Source organism: Coenobita brevimanus, chromosome 107 (assembly GCF_032717465.1).
Source record: "Coenobita brevimanus isolate Jiangsu-jjx chromosome 107, ASM3271746v2, whole genome shotgun sequence".
Lineage (NCBI taxonomy): Eukaryota > Metazoa > Arthropoda > Malacostraca > Decapoda > Coenobitidae > Coenobita > Coenobita brevimanus.
In genome coordinates, this window is record NC_137060.1 from 27,013,737 (window position 1) to 27,033,598 (window position 19,862).

The window sequence follows — 19,862 nt, forward strand, 5'->3', positions numbered from 1 at the left end:
AACAGTTGTTAACCTATGGTAGACAGATCTACTTAGCCAGACAGACTGGAGTTAAGCAGTAACGACCACAGATAAAAATCATGAGCTTTATAAATATACTCTATCTGGCTGACAATTACCGGTAAACAGTTCATAAGTAACACTGTGCACTTGCCAATGAAGTCCCTTCTCCCATCACCACTCCATGTTGCTATGTGATTCTTCCAATTCTGCATCTGGTTGTGGTTTGATGGTTAATCCAGGTGATGAATGTTTCAATCTACCAGTGTGTATGATCCAACCATTTAAGCACTAGTGATTCACAGTATAGTAATTACATTATGACTTGGTGTACTGTATTTTTGTGGCACATCTAATATTAGTCTGACATACAGTAGGATGAAAAATTGAAACATCGTGTTCTGTACCATAACCTTTTTATATTCTGTTCTAATTTACCACCAAAAAATGTATTACTCTTAACCCTTTCAGGGCTCCCGGCCACAATCGTGGCTTTATAGGTACGCGTCTCCTGGCCACAATCGTGGTTCGCCTATTTGGGTGCATCTCAAAACTGTGGCAGGAAGTTAGTGAATGTTATCAATATTTATCTCAATATTTACTCATTTTCTGGGTATTGGACAAACCAAATGAGAAGATATAACAAAGATTTATGATTTTAGGTTAGTAGGAGTGTTTGTCAATCATTTAGTATACAGAAATGTATTTGTGACACCACATGCCACTTGCTATGCAACTTCCCATCATTACAGCTCTTTTAACCAAAGCCCTAATATTTTGTAGACAGATGCATATTAGTTCTTTATGCATGAATATTATATTTTTTCTAAATTTACAAGCCTTGATGTTCTCATCAAAAACTCAATTCAGACTGGACGTATGGACCTATTTGGACCCGAGAGGGTTAACTAGAGAAAACTGAGTTGAAGGAGGTCATGATAAATTTTGTAACTGCCTAATATAGGATGCCTACTTTCATATTTCATTCATCTAACTGCTAGACTTTGTTTTTAGCTCAGGAGAGACATCTTGAATTTGTGAAGTGAAAAATAACCTCCATTAATCTCTTCAGCAACAATTTTCAAAACACAGTGATAATGCTTCAGCATGTATTGTTTTCTGGTTCTTGAAGAATCATCCAAATTCAGAGAGAATAAACACTGGTGGTGCTATATATATCTCATCAAGACTTTTTCATTTTAGTCTGGTAAGGAGACAAAAGGAACTTTTACTGGTGAATGTATCTTATATCATCCTGCTACCTTGCAATCAGTGGTGGTTTCAGGATACAGTATTTTTATAGGCTGGGTTTAAGGGCAGCTTCCTGTGAGTAAGGAGGGCTGAAGTGACCCATGCATCAAAAGGAAGAGCAATCTGCTTCAAAATTAATAGGGGGCTTGGAGAATTCTTGGGTGGCTTAAGCCCCCCAAAGCCCCTCTGTGGCACCACCACTGTTTGCAAACACTTTACATCATTAGAATCATCCACCTGAACATAAATCATGGCATATATATGAGTCTATTCTTTTTTATAGTACAGTAAGCTCTTTTTCCTTCAAGTCCTTAAACTTTTTTTTAGTCAGTCTCACCTTTTGATTATTTTTGCCCTTTTCTTGTTTCCATTAGCCTGTCCTTTCAGACACTCATCGCTTTCAGGTGTCGTCTTAGAATCTTCCCGGTGGCATTTTTGGGCATCTCCTTAACGAATACCACCCCTCCGGCCAATCTCTTGTGTGGGGCAACTTGGGCTGCCAAGAAACTGTGAGGATTAAAATGAAAAGAAAAAGTCAGAAAAATGAAAGAATACATTACATTACATAACAGTGTATGGTGATAGTTGGCGATACCCATCATCCACTTACCTGATGTAGTGTTATCTACTTTCTCCTTCATTTTTATCATTCCTTTTCCTGTCTGTCCACTTCTTTTCCAAGTTTCTGTCATCCTTCCCATCCCCTTTTATTACTTCACCCCACCCCCACACATCAGGCGATTCTACACGGAGTGACAAGCCTAATGGTTTCCTCCAACCAAGGAAATAATTTTAAATGCTGAGTGGTAACCAAATAACAGGGTGACATGGAGTTACCATGATGCTCATGTTAACTAGAAGGAAAGATGCAAATACAGCGTCCATTCGGGAACCTTCACACTCCTCCCTGCACCATGTTATGGCAAGGTACTGTCTTTTGCATAGGAACACTGGGTCACTGCATGGGACAACCCTGAAGGGGTGATTGCTTGTCTGTGTGATCTGCTTGGTCAGACACATTAGAGTTGCTCAACAACATGACTTCATTAAAAAAAAAAAATAAAAAAAATGTAATAATCGAAATCAAACAACAAATTAATCACTGGTCTGACCAAGATTCAATCTCAGGCCCTCACGCTCCATATGCATGCACATTACCATTGAGCCAAAAAGAGGATCTCCGCTTTGCCTCTAAGCAACACAGGCTTTTATATACCCCATTACATCACTCTTTTCTCCCCTTGGTGATTAATTTGGTAAGTTCTGAACACACATGGTAGTGTGGTATTGAAGGCCACCATGGGGGATGCTGCAAACCACACCGAACAGCTCATCCCTGGGATGTAAGGACTTGGATGCTGTCAGCTAACAACGTCATTGCCCTCCAAGCCTCGCCTCACATCCCACACCGCTGCCAACCAATGTAATAACCGGAATAAAACTTAACGAATTATTCACTGGTCTGGCCGAGATTTGAACTCAGGCCCTTGTGCTCCAAATGCGCGTACGTTACCACTGAGCCAACAAGAGGATCCCTGCTTTGCCTCTGAGCAAAGCGGGCTTTTATATACCCCATAACAATCATATTACTACTATTTTCCCTATTTACATGGGATGGAGGGAACTTCAGGAAGAGAAGGCATTGCAGGGTATGAACTGAAAATACAGTACAGGTATAAGACATGAACTTGCCTAAACCTCTTCATAAAAATAAAAAAAAGTGGAAGTTGGTTTGTCAGAAAAAAGCTTCAAGGGCAATATGCCCATGGCACAAAAATGTGTAACTGTTTTTAACTTTTCTGATACACTGATGTCCATTTCATTCAAATCTTGCTGCAACCAGATGATTTTATTCAGTTTCACAGACAATATGCAGACTGAAGATTTGATATACTCATCATCAACCCCTTCATGACTTGGGTATTTTAACATACTGAATAAAACTGTCTGGTAGCTGCAAGAATAAAAGTTACATCCTCAGATTATTTTGGTTAAAGCAAATCAGCAAAAGCTCATTACAGTACTTGGAAGGAAAAATTCACAACGTGTGGGGAAAATGAGCCACGAAGTCAGATAAAGCGTAAAGAGCAGCAAATAAAACTAAATTAGTTGGAACAGTGGTGGTGCAGCAGCATATGATCAAAAGGTAGCACTAGATACAGTGATGCTTCCCATAACTTCCCAGAACCTGGCAAGCCTACCATGAGTGGCAAGGATTTCCCAGGCTGGAGGGAAATGTCAAAAGTTCTACTTCTGATGCAACCCTGAGGACTGTTTTGTTTTACTGTCACATGGTGGAGCCCTGTTACCCTTCATGTCGGTCTATGGATTGATTAAGATGTGTTCTCTGACCCTACAGTAAATGGTGGCTATTTATAAGCAGTACAGGACAGCTTCCTTTATGTATGCTGCCATAGCTATTTACGTACAGTAATGGGGTGAGAACATACCAGTACAAAAAATACTAAAAAATATTAAATTGTATACACAAAAGTACAGTGTACCAAAAACAGACACACAAATGTGCATTAATAACAAGAACACTTGACTGACTCTGCAATCTCAGCCTCAGTGGCAGGTCCACTGGCGACGACATAAGCCCTGGGTGCCTCCCCGAGCCTCTCATCTGGCATCCCCACCACACCAACCTCTGCCACCTTAGGATGCTGCAATAGGATGTTCTCCAGCTCTGATGGTGACACCTGAAAAGAAACATATCATCATCATCATCATCATCGTCATTTAATCTACTTACAAATATTAACAAGAAACACCCATCTACTACATACAGTACTGCACTTCACCAAAGTATAGTTACAGTACCTAGTTCCTATCCTATAAAACAGTTTACTTACAAATATTAACAAGAAACACCCATCTACTGCATACAGTACTGCACTTCACCAAAGTGTAGTTACAGTACCTAGTTCCTATCCTATAAGACAGTTTACTATTAGATGAAAATCAAAGCCTGCAAGATTCCAGTAATGCTATTAAATGAAGAAGCAGAATCACTTTTAAAGTCTTATTCTTGCTTCTGTTAAGCTATACAGTATTACTTAACTGAGGAGAAACTTCTACTAGTAATGCAGTTAAAAATATATCATCCAGACCTAAAAAAGCACATGTAAAGCAGTAGAAGAGGCACTAAAAACTCAGGAAACTGTGTCCAAAGTAATGTCACAGTGCTCAGAAAAGCCCAAGTTAAAGTTACCCATACTCCTCCATTTAGTCTGTCTATCTATCTATTTATTGCCAGATGGCTTAATCCCATGAGGGATGCCCACAAACAAATCACCTCCATGTCACTCTGCCCTCTGTCAAGAGGCTGCCCCCTTCCAACTCATACCCCCTCCTTCCTACCGGTATATCTCTTCTCTTCATCCCTCCATCTCATCCTTGGTCTCCCCTGCTTCCTCACTCCATTTTGTGAGGTGCATAAAAGCCCACACAGCCTGGAAGACAAAAGCACTACTCCTCTTGACTTGGTTTGCCGTAATTTTGATTTGTTTTCAAAGGAAGAGCAAGAAACATGGAAAGAGTATGCTATTTTCTTTCTTTGTTCTTCCATCAAAAACATATAATACCTATGGCTATTTTCCTCTTGTAACTAGGATTTGTGTTTGCTGAAGGAATGTGAGACATGACAATATTCTATTATCACTGTTCTTCCTACAAAAACAAATCTAAGTTACAACAAGGAAGCAATCATAAATATGTCTGTGAATCAGCCCCTGGGGTTTGATATTCCCCTTCAAGTGGTAACTGATTTCTCAAGTTCATTCATACCATAACATCAGTATGCAGTTGTGCAGGATGTAGATAGATGTGCCTGAAGATGGCAGTAGTTTCAACAGTATGGTTCCTAGAGGGGCTGCTCACTGCTTCTCCAAAGATCACAGATGGATGGATATATAGACAGAGAGATAGATGCTGATCAAAAACTGATGCCAAAAACATGTTCACAATTAAAACAACAAAATAAAGTGAAAACTGAACGTGAATAAAAAATGGTGTACAACATTTCTGGTCAATGACTCTCACTAACATTGAAGTACCACATAAAAGGAAAAAAACTATGATACATACTGGTACTTTACCCATCCATTCTGATCACTTGTTATTTCCATAGCATCCTCAATTTATATACTTCACTTTCTCATACAATCCTCACATCTATCTACCTTCTTGGGTTACCATTCCTCCACAAACAGCTGCTCCTCCATACATAATGGTGCTTTATCCTTTCAGTTTGATCACTTGTTATTTCCTTAGCTTTCCAAATTTCCATACCTCACTTTCTCATATAATCCTCATCTCTATCCACCTCCTTGACTTACCATGTCTCCCCCTACAAACAACAAAATAAAGTGAAAACTGAACGTACTATACTGTAACCTGTATTCTTTTCATCATCTTATTTATACCCATCATCTCTCTATGACCATACCATCTAAGCACCAACTCTTTTACTAGGACATCAAGAGACTTCCTTACTCCAAATCTTTCTTGATACTATGTTTCATATCCTGTCCAGTCTTTAATTTCATTTCCATTGCATTAACCTGTAATACTTTACACTCATACCATAGCAATGTCTCATACTGACATATTGATGTGGGCAATTATGCAACTTCTAGAAATCCTCTTGTAGCCTCCATATTCATTCCTCTGTTCCATATCAAGGCCTTCATGGCACAAGATGAATCTGGGATCACATCAACAACATAGCACCAGCTACTGTACAGTACTAATGGTGGGCATAATCAACTACCAGTGGTAACCGTATGAACATATAACCAGGTAATGGGGTGATGTGGAGCCTGCAATGGTGACCCTGGTAACTGGATGGAGAGACACAAATGCAGTAGCCATTCAGGAACCAAACCTCCACGATTTTCCCAGTGCCTTGCTGTCATAAGGAACTGTCAACCACAATGGAAGGTCAGTCCACTGCATGGGACAACCCTGTGGGGACAACTGCTTGCCTGTGGTTGATGAGACTGCTCAACCAAAAAGACTGGGGTTGATCAACAACAACAGCAACTATCAGCAAGTTGCACAGCATCATCTGCATACACCAAATTTTCAAAACAGTAACCATTCATTACCAATCCCATTACTCTTTCCACAAATCTTAGTTCTGATCTCTCTCTTAACCCCATCCACATTATAAATACTGAACAGAAATGGGGAAATCGCACAACCTTGTTTTAACTAGGTGATATTAATCCAGTCAGTTAAGCATCTATCTATTCATACACATGTTTCACTACCATCACAAAACTCCTTGCAGCAACCATCAATTTTCCAATCCTTTATCCCTTCCTATTCATCAGGTTATATGTTGTCTCTAGATCCAGTCCTTCTCACATTCTCTCTCCATTTTCTGCCTTACTGTTACTGCAACTATCATGTGTCTTGGGCCAGAGAGGCAACACTGTTTTTTTAAAGAATACAATTATTCACAGTCATCCCATGAAGTCAGGCATTCTCTATCATGTTGCAGAGATCCCAAGGGAAAGGCAACCTTCAGTCTGGTGTTATAAGGACTCTTTGTTGTCTCACTCGAAATGGGTCATACTCTAAATCACTGTTCATAATGATTTCAATATTATACTGTACCAACAAAAATGTCCAAAGGAAACATTATGATAATTACTGTACCATATGCAAATTATGTCCATAAAATCATTTACAACAATAATGCATAAAGGTACTGACATAATTTTACTTGGCTGCTAGAGAGGAATCATTAGACATAAATTCATACAGTTATAGCCCATCTTCATCCCCTAAACTTTCCTCAACTTAAACTATGAATTACTTAAAACTAAGATTTAGCACAGTTGCCCATCTGGCCTGAGATGTGTCATATTCATTCCACAAATCCCTTATCACTATTAAAACCACCTTATTTATTACTCAGACATCACAAAGTGTTATGAACCAGTTTGCAAAGATCCTGTTCTAACTAAAAATTTAGTAGTGCTCTTCCTGTTCTAGTTCCTGTACTTCCTCCTATTACAGTAATTTTATATTTGTGCTCACCTGTAGTGCCTTAACCTTGATGAGTTCTTTGGTTCTGTCTACAACTGAGAAGTATTCCTCTTCATCAAAGTAGCCCACGTCACCAGTTCTGACCCAGCCATCCTCAGTGATGGTGTCCTTTGTGGCCATTATATTGTTGAAGTAGCCATTCATCATCTGTGGGTAGGGTAGTTACTGTATATTCAAATCTAGCCAGATGCTACCAGTTTATGCTGAACTAGCAAAGGTAAGCACAAAAGATACTGACAAACATGAAGTACAGTAAATACTAGTATGCTGTACTACACACGTTATACTTTGACCTTACCCTGTGACCTTCACGTTTGGTAGGTTGCTCTCAAAACTGAATTCCCACATCCTTGGCTAACCCTGAACTCTAACACTAAGTTTGGTCTAAATCTGATAGAAACTGCAAATAGATTTTGCCATGTGACCCTGACCTCTGACTTATTATCAAAACAATACATCAATCTCTTGGCTGATACTCCATCATTCCACGAAGTTAGATCTAATTCAGAACAAAACTTCACTTCATTTTGTTCACACAGATACACACCTTGGCCTGTGACAATGACCTCTGATTGACTTTCTCAAAATATGTTCCCTTCATTCTTACTTCACCCTAAACTCTTCCACCAAGATTGGTTAAAACTGGATCAAACCTGTTCAAGTTGACCTTGCCATGTGCCCTTCACCTTTTACCTATTGTTTTGTTTCATTTTGGCTTTGAAGGCTCCAACATGCTTGCATGTATCGGCCTTGGTCACCTAATGGCAGCTCTCCATGCTGCTTGATCTCTGGCAGCTTCCCTATTTAGTCCCTTATACCTGAGGTCACATTCAGTGACCTCATCCCAGGTCTTTTTCAGTCTACCTCTCACTACCCTAACCCCAATATTAACACTTCTAACTATCTGTGCCCAATTATCATCCTTCATCCTCTCCACATGCCCAAACCATCTCAATCTCAAAAACAATAGTTCATTCCCTTGTCTCACCTTTAACACTTTCATCCAGTTTGGATAAAACTGGATTAAAACTGTCTGAAAATACTGGTGCAATACAACTTTGTCCCCTACTTACTAACCTGCATACAGGCAGCTGTCCACATTAACGGATCAACTTTCGCAGGTCTCTCAGATTCGAGAACAGTGGTGAGTTAACTCTGAATTTAATGGGTAAGGTTGTAAGAAGTTGGGGTAAATATGTAGCTGATGACTTGCCCACGTGCACGTGGATGTTCATGAGATGCAACCAGTTGCGGAGGTCTGTGGAAGTCACCAGGTACATATTTATCCTAACTTAGTACAGCCATACCCAATCAAAACTTATTAAACATTTTTATACAGTTGGTCTGTTGCTATTTGTGATATTTTATGCTGCTTTCAGGTCCCAGATATGGTTACTCAAAGTAAAATGGCCACCCTTTACGGGATTGTGGCATCTGGCAATAGACAGATAGATAGAAAGATGTGCACACTTGCTCACAGGGGTGATTTGCGGCTGTAAAGACATTTACAGGAGGGTGCATCAATCATTTTGGAAATTCCACATTCAAAGAGGTCTGTGTCCCCTAACCCCCGCAAATGAGGAGGGCAGCCTATAATGAGCCAGCGACACACTACGATGTTGAGATGCTTGTCAGCAACTAGAAATCAGTCTATATTTCACATAACTGTATTGATTACAGCTAAAGTCTTTCACTGGCAGTAAAAAGAAAAAAAGCAAAGCCATATATTTTACAAAAACTTATAGCCAAACAGTACAAGCATCAGATTAAATTTACTGTAAGTCTCACACTGAGCTCTAAAGTATGGAGAGGCTATCTCTCCAGCAAGTGTGTGACTTTGGCTGCCGAACTGAAACAGCCGCACTCGTTGCTTCCACCATGGTAATGCAATTGGAACACTGTTCTTAGCTTATTGTTCCTGTTTCACTGTTGCTTACATAAGCTGAGCAGTGGACCATGGCACTATATTTTCCAAATTCATTGGGTGATTTCAAAAAGCACGAGCATCAGATGCAGTGCATAAACATCATCAGCGCCGCCCTGGGTCCCTGGCGGCAGGCACACAAACTACGCAGCACTACCCATGAGAAAGCCTCTCCATACTATAGAGCTCAGTGACTGTATCATCATCAACATCATCATCGTAATATTCGTTTCCACTAATACAAGTGTGATGGCTAAATGATACACAGAAAAAAAAAAAAAAATCAGAGTGACAGACCGAAGGAGACTTGATACAGATCTCTCCAATTTGGTTGGGGCCCAGCAAATCATTTGTCTCCACGTCCAACACCTTGACCTCCACATTTGGGAGATTTTTGCCAGTGCTTCCAATACGATCAGAGCCCAGGGGAGTCATGTGGGAGACAAGAACTTCTGTCATGCCATACGCTGGGGGAAGCAAAAATTCAATATTGATAACATCATGTAGCATAGCCTTTTCACCCTTAACTTAGCTAACAACTGCCATTTCTCCATCTTGAATACTGAGTTGTAGCAACAGATTAATACTAACTTATGGTGCTAGTCTTCAAGAAGTGTTATGGAAGGGATGCAGAGCCATGGTACAGCGTTATCTTCTTCTTCTGCCTCCGAGCTATGTGAAATAAGCTGCAAAAGAGCAAAAATCTAGGCCAAGTTAAGGTGAAATGAGTATAGCAGTACTACTAGTAGTAGTAGTAGTAGTAGTAGTACTAGTAGTAGCAGCTTCATCTCCAGGTTCAATTGAACGTGGACCTGGTGGATGCAGGCTGGAGATGCCCTCCTCCTGCAGTCCACCATCCTTCTTTGGGGGAATATCGTAGAAGATGATGAACATCTGTATAACAGTGGAACAGTATACTCTTTCATTGTTTTCTGTTTCACCCACTAAACCTTCCTGACCAAACCTCTTCTTCTGTTCACCACCATATACAGTATGAAAATAAAAATGTCCACAGACAAAGGTAAATGAGTGAAAACTGGCATAACCAAGATGAAAGATAGTTAGTCGCCTACACTTCTAGTGCCCACTCTACAATATCAATCTCATGATTCAGTACAAATGCTAACAATCCCATTCAGTAGTTATATAATTTAGCTATCACTGCTCTCATAATGCAACTCCAGCAAGATAATCTGTGTTCATGCTACATAAATATCAGAGTACTTGGCCATTTCTTTCTGTATATAAATAATGGTGACTATTTTTTTATCTTTTTTATTTTTATTTTATTTTTTTTTTTTTTGTATATATCAGCAAGATATGTGCTCACACTTCATAAGTCTTAGCTTACTTATCCATCTCTCCTTCTATAACAAAAATTTGATTACTACATTTCACTTCTAGACTCAAATCCCAATAAGAATGAAATCACTGGGCAGTAATCAGAACAACATAAAAAAAGATCATATTCTATCTATCTATTTATTGCCAGACACCTCAATCCCGTTTGGGGTGGCCACAAACAAATCGCCTCCAAGTTGCCCTGTCCCCCGCCATTTCACTGCCCTGCTCCCAACTCACACCCCCCTCTCTCATATACCTCTCCACCCCATCCCTCCATCTCATCCTCGGCCTCCCCCTCCCTCTTCCCCTCTCCACCTCACTCACATACACTCTCTTCGTCAGTCATATTGAAGAAGTTAATTCATCATCATCACCATCATCATCATCCAAACCTCCTTTCCCACCCCAAAGCCGAGTAAAGTAGGGTCCAGAGTGCCAGAAAAACCTGATGGAATTATAGATTAACCAAAGTTTGCCCAGCTGAATGGGCCACACTCCCAATTATTCACAATTCAAGCCTCCAGAATCCTGGGAAGTAAATGGAGATACAGTACTGTAGTTTTAAATCTTTTCACCTAGGAGGCTCTATAGCACCTCTTCCTTACCTGTGTGTTTTGCATATAGCCCATCAATATTATCATCAGCAATATTTATACAAACTGTGTCACTATTAAAAAGGAAGAGAATAAACAAATCTGCAATAGTAGAGTATGCAAAAAAAAAAAATGGCTTAGGAAGAGGTAGTAGAAAGCATCCTTAGTAAATCAGAGGTGAGATTCTAGAACAAATTTAAAACTAATTCCTGGCTGTAACCCTAATTTGTTTTTTACAGCAAAGACAAGGAATGAGGAGCACTGAGTCTTCCCATGTCTCCTGTTCCTCCTTAAAAATAATAACATTTAACTAATAACAATGATAATATTATGAAGAAAATTATCACTGGTTTTACCTCTGTTTTTTTGCAGGAACAACAAGGAAAAGAAACTGCAGAATCTTTTCCATGTCTCTTGTCCCACTTGCAGAAACAAATCTAAGTTACAACTGGGAATCAGTCATAAGTACTGTACTGTATGTCTGAGGATGCCACTCCAAGATTTGAGCTATTATACTCACCTTCCTGGAATTGGATCTTCTTGTCTATCTTCTCGGTGAAACGTTTGACAGCTGATTCATGGACAGGGGCGGCACCACAAATGGCCACCTCCACAGTGGCCATGGTGGTGGGGGTAACTTCAGAGGACTGTATCAGAAAGTTCAATACCGACGGAACAGTATGCAACGACCGCACCTGGAGACAGGTACAGTGCCATATACTTCAAAAAGGTATCACAAAGGGAGGGTTTGATGATATCCTAAATGATCAATACAACTCAGAAAATCAAAGGAAGATGGTGTGCAAATAAGAGTGTGACCCATTTAATTGGGTAGACTTTTGCTAGTTATTCTATCAGGCTTTTTCTTGCCTTCTGAACCCTACCTCACGTCATCCTGAGGTGAAAAGAGAGATCTGGATGATGATGATGTTGATGATGATGATGATGATGATGATGATGATGATGATGATGAGGAGGAGGAGGAGTAGGATGACAACCAACCAAACACACACACACACACACAAACAACACTGCAGGTGTATTTTTTCAGACAACCCCACACACTCCCAGTGAACCTGTGTTATAATCTTATGTTACAAGATTTTTCACCTTAAACAATCAGGCTTTCAGCAATGCATCTAAACAAAGTAAGGGAAATTTGACTGATTAATAGTGATAAGTGGGTAAAATGATTGGGAGGGAAGCACACAAACGAGCTTAAATCTTTGTTCTTATATTGCAACATTCCACTGAAGATTATTTTCGTGCCGGAGAAAAACATGAGAGAAGTACAAAATTAACTCATCTGATACAATGTCACCTGCTTCTACTACTGTATCTGCTTGCTGTGTCCAACCAATATATACAGCTTCAGAGACTTTTCCTACTGAAAGAGTTACACTTTGCTGTCTTCACTCTGGCCACAACAAAGGGTGCTCCAAATATGAGTTAAACCATCTGGAAGTAGCAGGGATAAGCTAAAATAAATAAATCATCAAAACAAACAGTTTAAGGTCTTTTCTGTGCTTCCATCCCACCCATTTTTAAGGGAGACCTAGGGTAATATGCATAAGGTGTTGTAAATGAATTTTATAGTAAACAAGTCTTCAGAGCAGTGAACCATTATCATAGATCACATGGTCTGGTCATAATGTTCTCTTTAACATTCATTTCCATTTGGTTGTGAAGTATTTGGTACCCAGATGAGTAAAAATAAAAGTATAATCTGGCAATCTTATGTACAAGTTTATGAATACGACCCTGTACAGGCAGTCCTTGTTATACTGTACGAGTATGTCAGGGATATGTGCCAAAATATCACATTTTAAAAGTTCAGTATTTTGATAACCCCTTTTGCCACTCAACACTCTGGTCTTACTATTCATACAGTCCTTATAACTCCAAACAGGCACTCTCTAGAGATGAATATTCAGCTTTGAAGAAATTATCCCAGAACAACAGCATTATTACTGCAAAACCAGACAAAGGCAATGATGCTGTTAAACTAAATATCACATTTTTTCATACTTTTAATACGACAGAGGAAACTGGCCAATCAGCTTTATGAGCAGTGATGGAGCTTTATACAGCAGACAATCTTTTCAAAACTTGCTATGGATTTAACCTCTTCAATCTGATGGCACAATTTTCATCTTTTTTCAGAGTACTACTGTAAAGAACCAAACTGAAACTTAACAAATTAATCACAGTGGTCTGGCCAGGATTTGAACTCAGGCCCTAGAGCTTCATAGGCACGCACATTACCACTGAGCCAAAGAGAGGATCCCCACTTTGCCTCTAAGCAATGTGGGCTTTTATACACCCCATTACACTACTGTATTAGATGATTTCATCTAACCTAGAGAGGATTTCTGATAATAAGGAGTTAATGAAGGCTATACAGTATCTGAACTCTCCAGTTCAGAAATGTTCACCTACAGAGAATAAAATCTTGAGATAGCAAGAATAAAACAGAAAATACATCATCACATTTATGAGATTAATAGCAAAAATGGCCATAAAAGAGAGGAACCTGAATGAAGACTTACTGTACCTGCTTCTGCTTCATGAGTGAACATCCTCCAACCTACCTTGTGTTTCACTATGTTTGCCACAAATGTTGTGGGGTCAAACCTGGGCACAGTGAGGAGCTTTATCCCCTGACTGAGCCCTGCTGAGATGAGTGGAAGGAGGCCATACACATGGAAGAATGGCAGGTAGCACATGTATGTATCCTGGTATGAGGCTGTGTAAGGGGGATAAAAGAGAGTGATGGTTGATACTCATATGGAAAATGAAGGAAACAACCAATACAAATATGCACACACCACATACATTGGTACACACATCACACAAACATGCATACTGGTATACATAAATACATGCATACCGAACACACACATCCATACAGAAGTTAGGTAATGCATAAAAAGCATTTTCAAACACCTACACATTAATAGTACTACTAATATACAAAGAAATTACTACAGATTACTTTCTGTAACCTCTTCATTCTGAAGTATTTCTCCTAAGCTTCATAAAACCATCTGGTGGTAGCAAGCATAAGCTACAAAAAACTGTCATACTGAAGGGGTTAATCAATACCATTTTAGTCCCTTCAGTCTGAGATGTCTTCCCTAAGTAAAATAAAACCATTTAGTGAAGAGGATGTCGTGGCCATAGGATCATCAAAACGAGAATTTGGTGCACTGCAAGAAACCAGCCAATTAGGATGAGTGCTCCCTGAGATCTATCGTTGAGCTCATCTTCCTTCCTATGCACCAAAAGGGGTAAGATGGACTAGAGAAGAAGGCAATTTCAGCCTGCAGTCCATCAGGTTCATATCCAGATGATGCTGGAACTACATCAACACCTCACACTTTTATGTTATCTCATGCTCATTTCCTACATTCCCTTTTTTCTTATACTTTTATGTATTCTTATGTTTGCTACTGTATGATAACTTATGATGCTCCTATGCAATGCTCCTTTCTCTCTTATGTATGCTGTGCTATGTGCTATGCTCTATGTTCTTACCAGTGGTCTCCTTACGACTGTAAAAGGCTGGGTGCATAAAAGCAACCAAATTGCTGATGAATGCCTTGTGCGATATGGCCACACCTTTGGGAGACCCTGTTGTTCCACTCGAATATGGCATAAAGCACACATCTTTGTCATTTACCTGCAATGGAGAGAGAGCTGTGACAAGCTGGTGTTTATTATGCCAAAACAACTATTAACTCTTTCAGTTCAAGGACAACTTTTATATTTCATTCTGACTATCTTCAGATGGCTTTGTTCAGTTCAAAGCCCTCTCTGATTGAAGAGGTTAACCACCCCCATTAAGCCCATCATTACAAAAGGTCTCCCATAAGCTGAGCAAAATAGTGAATGATGGCAAAGGACAAAAAGCCATCACCATAGTAAAGAGAGTTAACTGGAAAGGTATTAGAAAAAAAAAAAAAAAAAAAAAAAAAAAAATTTACCATACTTAATTTTTTAAAACATGGACAGATAATATGGATGGATATATGTTGGTCACACACTGATGCATGTGCATGTATTAACCTTGGTATCTATTAATACTCTAAATTATATACAACTGCATGATACAGGATTTATATATTTTTAGATAGACCCATTTATGTCTGAGGAAACTACTAATTTTCATATCCATCAAACCCCAGAGGCACAATACCTTTTTGTTTTAGATCTGTCAGATTATCTCCACAGTGTCAGCAAAAGAAATGTTTCATGTCCGAAGAGATAGGAATCCAACATACCCAATTAACAGTTTTCACACACAGCTTTGCTGAGTGTTCTGTCATGACAAAAAATTTGCTAACTCTCACGTGTCAGATGTTGAGATGTACAGTGTGTTCCATGAAGAATCTGTGTAGCTTATGGGACAGACAACAGTATGAAGAACTCAACACATGTATGAGAAAAGTGAATACTGACAATCAAGGACGAATGAGAAATGTTCATAAACATTCTGCTGACAGCAGCCTGTTGGCAAATTTTTGCTTGTAATGGTATGTACAGTAATCTGCTAGACTTACCTCCACAATGTCAGTAAAAGGAACACTCTGATCCTCTAAGAGTTGTTGGAGGTTGGGGTGTCCAGAGGGTGTGGAGCAAGATGAGGGGAAATTGAGGATGGTGGGGAGGAGGGGTTTGTCCAGCATATCCAGGGCCTTGTTGACCACCTCAAAGGTGGCACTGTCTGCCACTATGACCTTGGCTTGGCTGTCTTTCATTTGTCTCATCACCTCCTCTGGTGGGATGTGAAAGACTAGGTTTAATATAGCCTTCGCCATCCACCCACTTGTTGTTATGCTACCTTCAAGTGACTACATTAAGAGACACAACAAATGGTTTTATTGTCTGGGAAAACATTCACTCCACTATGTGGAATCCATATAACTAATTACAGATGCCTGGTAGTCAATAGATTAAGCTCCAACATGGCTGGGGTTCCAGGGATAGTTGGGACTTTCTGTTTACATACGGACACTCAAGGGGATGCAAATGATCATCTTCGTTTTATGTGTATGTGGCCTAGCTCCAAGCTCGTACACTCTTGATTAAAAAAAAGACAAATAAATTAAAATAAAATAAAATAAAGCATATACAGCAATGTGCAGTACAAGTTATGTGTAAGATTTAACAGTTCATGAATTTCCATTATAGCTAGCATGTTCTGTCTGCAAAGTTACATCATGCCATTATATGAGGTGCCAGTACCTCAGTAATATGCATCTCAGTATTGTGCCCATCTCACCATGTGTGTACTGGGAGTTCACCACCGTGGCTACAGCCCCAATGGAGAGTATCCCAAATAATACAATTGGGTACTCTGGACAGTTGAGCATATTTATGGCAACGATATCCCCCTGACCCAGCCCCATCCGCCTCAGCACACTACCAAATCTTGCTATATGGTCCACCAGCTGGCTGTATGTGTACTGTCTGCCACTCACGCTGCACTCCTGCAATTAGATCACACCACACTAGTTCAAACACACCACTACAACTGGTAAATGAAACACCTAATCAGTGTCAATAAATTGTGAAATTGTAACAGCCAATCCAATATACTGTAATGACCAACAGGTAGGCATCTAAGGATAGGTTATTGTAGGCCAGAAAATGTAAGTTTAGATAGCAAACCCATGGTGGGATTTAATGATTAAAAAAAATAATAATAATAGTAATCAGTCACTTCCTGAGGACCTAGATTAATCACATGAGCTTTAAAAAAAAAAAAAAAATCTTATGAGAAGCCACTCTGGGCAGAGCAAATGTGTACTCTACTGTACTCCCTAATAATTTTATAATCCAATTGTTGAATTAATTAGAATGGCACATATTTTTTTGTCATCTTATCCAATATGATGAGAAATGGAATCTTTGAAGTTAACTAACATTTCAAGAGAGAGAGAGAGAGAGTATATCAACTCTGACTCACCACAGCAACCTTGTCAGGCCATTTGTGGGCTGACTGGAGTACATATGCTGCCACATTCCCGCTGGGGATATTCACAGTGAAGGCAGGTTGCACAATGTAAGGCTCCACAGATATACTGCTGCTGATGCTGCTGCCAATGGTGCTTGCAGTTCTGGGGACATAGCATTAATATCTAGAATCCACTGATTTTTTACTGTATTTTTAATCTTCACAATTAAAATAGTTGCCTTACGTGGCCAGCCTATTTTACAGTATACTGTATACAGTATTTCTTCCATTTGATCAATTTACTGCATTGGAATAAAATTGGAACTTAATTCCTTCACTCACTCTCTCTTAATCCGATTGATATTCTCTGATGGTAGCAAGAATAAATCATAAAAGACTTCCTCTTACTGCAGGGGTTGAGGACAATTTACATGATGCATACAAGTATAATATACTGTACTAAAGTAGTACTTGCCCACAAAAATTTGTGATTAACTAATAGTCTTTCCAACACAAAATGTCTGCAAATACCATTATCTTTGCTTCCACACCATTATTGAGCCCACAATGACCAATCCTAACTCAAAAGTAAAACAAAAAATATTTTCACATGTTTTTGCACATCGTGATTTTCAACAATTTTGCACTGTCACATCGTGTGTGGTCACCAAAAAATATGTTGTGTATTTTTCTTACATTCCCTGGACTTACTCCAACCTAATACAAAAAAAAATTAGCCTTGGCCGATTTCTGTTACCGTTCTCATGAAAGATATGAACAAACACACAGACATACACACATAAACAGCTTGACTTTATATATTATGGACACATACACAGTTTGACTTTATTATACACTCAATCCTCGTAAATCGCGGCAATTTGAGTCTGGACCACTGCCGCGATTTACAAATTCTGCGGTTTATAAATAATAACTCTTATGTGAAAAATGAATTTGGGTCTGGACTTTGGCCAACCACCCCCCACAGCACCCTACCTAAACCTATCAGGGAACCATCAAACACAAACATACAAATTTAGGAATATTCAGCGCATGTACTTAATAGAAATAAGCAATGTTAAGGGATCTCACCTTAATCCTATGACGATATTGCTTAAGTGAATGGAGAGGGGTGGTGTTGGGAAGAACTTAGAACCTCTCAGCATGAGGTGGGGGTGCTCCCTCATGCTGTTCTCCCTTCTCCAGCTCCTCTGCCTCCCTCAGGAAGCCCTCAAAGTCTGCCTCAGAGATGACAGCTGCTACGTCATCCACGTCCTCAGTGTGTGAAGGGCCAGGCTGTGGTTCATGCTCAGCTTCTGCCCTTACCAGGGCAAAATAGTGGGTGATGAGTTCCTGATGTTCCTCATTAACTCTGCGGCATTAGTATGCACACTTGCCACCAGGGACGGGTGGTGATTGATTGTTGGGTCTCGATTTTCAAATTGAATGCCGGGGTTTACTATTCTCCTCAGAAAAGGCCCACTTCGGTGCCTAGATCTGCGATTTTCTTGACTTAACAGCGATTTAAGGGTGCCGGCAGTCTGACAGCCACTTAGCCATGATTTACAAATCCGTGATTTATAAACACGCGATTTACAAGGATTGAGTGTATATTACAGACACACACAGCTTGGCTTTATTATATATATATATATATATGTATATTAAACATGTGAGAGGTAGGATCTCGAGGCCAGGCTGTTATGCTAGGCATTCTTAGGTCGACTTCTCATCTTAAGAACACTAGCTACTGAGCGGGGTTCTCTTTCGAGACCAGAACTAGAATACACTACAAGAGGAACAGGGCACAAAAACTCGGCAGACCAACCTTACACATATGTTGCCTTAATTACAATCCTTTACAATACAGCAATAATATACAGGTACAGGTAAATATGGACATTGTCAGGCTTGACTTGGGCTGCTGGGGCCTGGGGTAGTTACAGGTGGCGCCCGGGTGTGGGAGGTAGCTCGTCTGGCATGCCCTTTCGTAGGGGCCACAGAACTACTGCCAGGGGTGATGTTGTGAGGCCCTTTCCTGGTGGGGCCTCGCCTGGGAGGTGGTCCTCTGGACTGGGGCCGAACAGGGCCAACAGGCGTGCCTGTTTTCGCCTGCTCCTGGCAGAGGGTCATCCGTTGGTGGGGTTTGGGAGGCCCCACCCCAGGGTCCTGGGGGTGTCCCTGGGTGACCGAGGGCTGCGATCACCACCAGGTTGGACCGCTGTTAGGAGCTCCCTGCGGCGTCCCTTCCTCACGGCGTACTTCAGCAGCAGGCGTTGTCCAGGGGTGGCCTGAGTTGCATGGATCCCAGGGCTTGGGATAGGTCCTCACCACCACTCCTCAAACTGCAACTCCTCTGGGGGGCTGCACCTATGAGGAGAGAGAGAGAGAGAGAGAGAGACATCCCACTCAGCCTCCGGATGGGTGGTGGGCCAAGCCAGGGACTTCCTCCAAAAAGGTAGTCTCAGGAGCTGTGGATGAAGGGCATACAGTGGCTGCCCCTTCCCTGGTGCATACAGTGGCCGTCACCGCAGTGCTGTTCCCTAAGAAGGAGGCAGACGAAGGGCATACAGTGGCCGTCCCTTCCCCAGTGCGCACAATGGCCATCACCGCAGTTCTGCCTCTGCCTGGTTTGCCAGCCGACGTGCATACAGTGGCCGTCACGTTCTGCCCAATGCATAATGTGGCCGTCACCGTGGGGCTGGTTCCATGGGTGGCTGCAGCCGACGTG

General features: G+C 40.5%; 1 protein-coding gene across 1 annotated transcript in view; it reads right to left on the reverse strand.

Annotated features, from left to right (window-relative positions):
* Positions 1-1,612: 1,612 nt before the first annotated feature.
* Positions 1,613-19,862, reverse strand: part of LOC145416757 (uncharacterized) — a 22,262-nt gene continuing 4,012 nt past the window's right edge. The window contains exons 2-11 of the mRNA XM_080285681.1: positions 17,144-17,294; positions 16,457-16,664; positions 15,735-15,949; positions 14,710-14,854; positions 13,764-13,918; positions 11,693-11,867; positions 9,533-9,702; positions 7,303-7,458; positions 3,805-3,953; positions 1,613-1,758 (exon numbers count right to left, since the gene is read on the reverse strand). Of these exons, the coding sequence (XP_080141807.1) occupies positions 1,635-1,758; positions 3,805-3,953; positions 7,303-7,458; positions 9,533-9,702; positions 11,693-11,867; positions 13,764-13,918; positions 14,710-14,854; positions 15,735-15,949; positions 16,457-16,664; positions 17,144-17,294 (1,648 nt within the window). The 3' untranslated portion in view covers positions 1,613-1,634. The remainder of the gene's footprint in view (positions 1,759-3,804; positions 3,954-7,302; positions 7,459-9,532; positions 9,703-11,692; positions 11,868-13,763; positions 13,919-14,709; positions 14,855-15,734; positions 15,950-16,456; positions 16,665-17,143; positions 17,295-19,862) is intronic.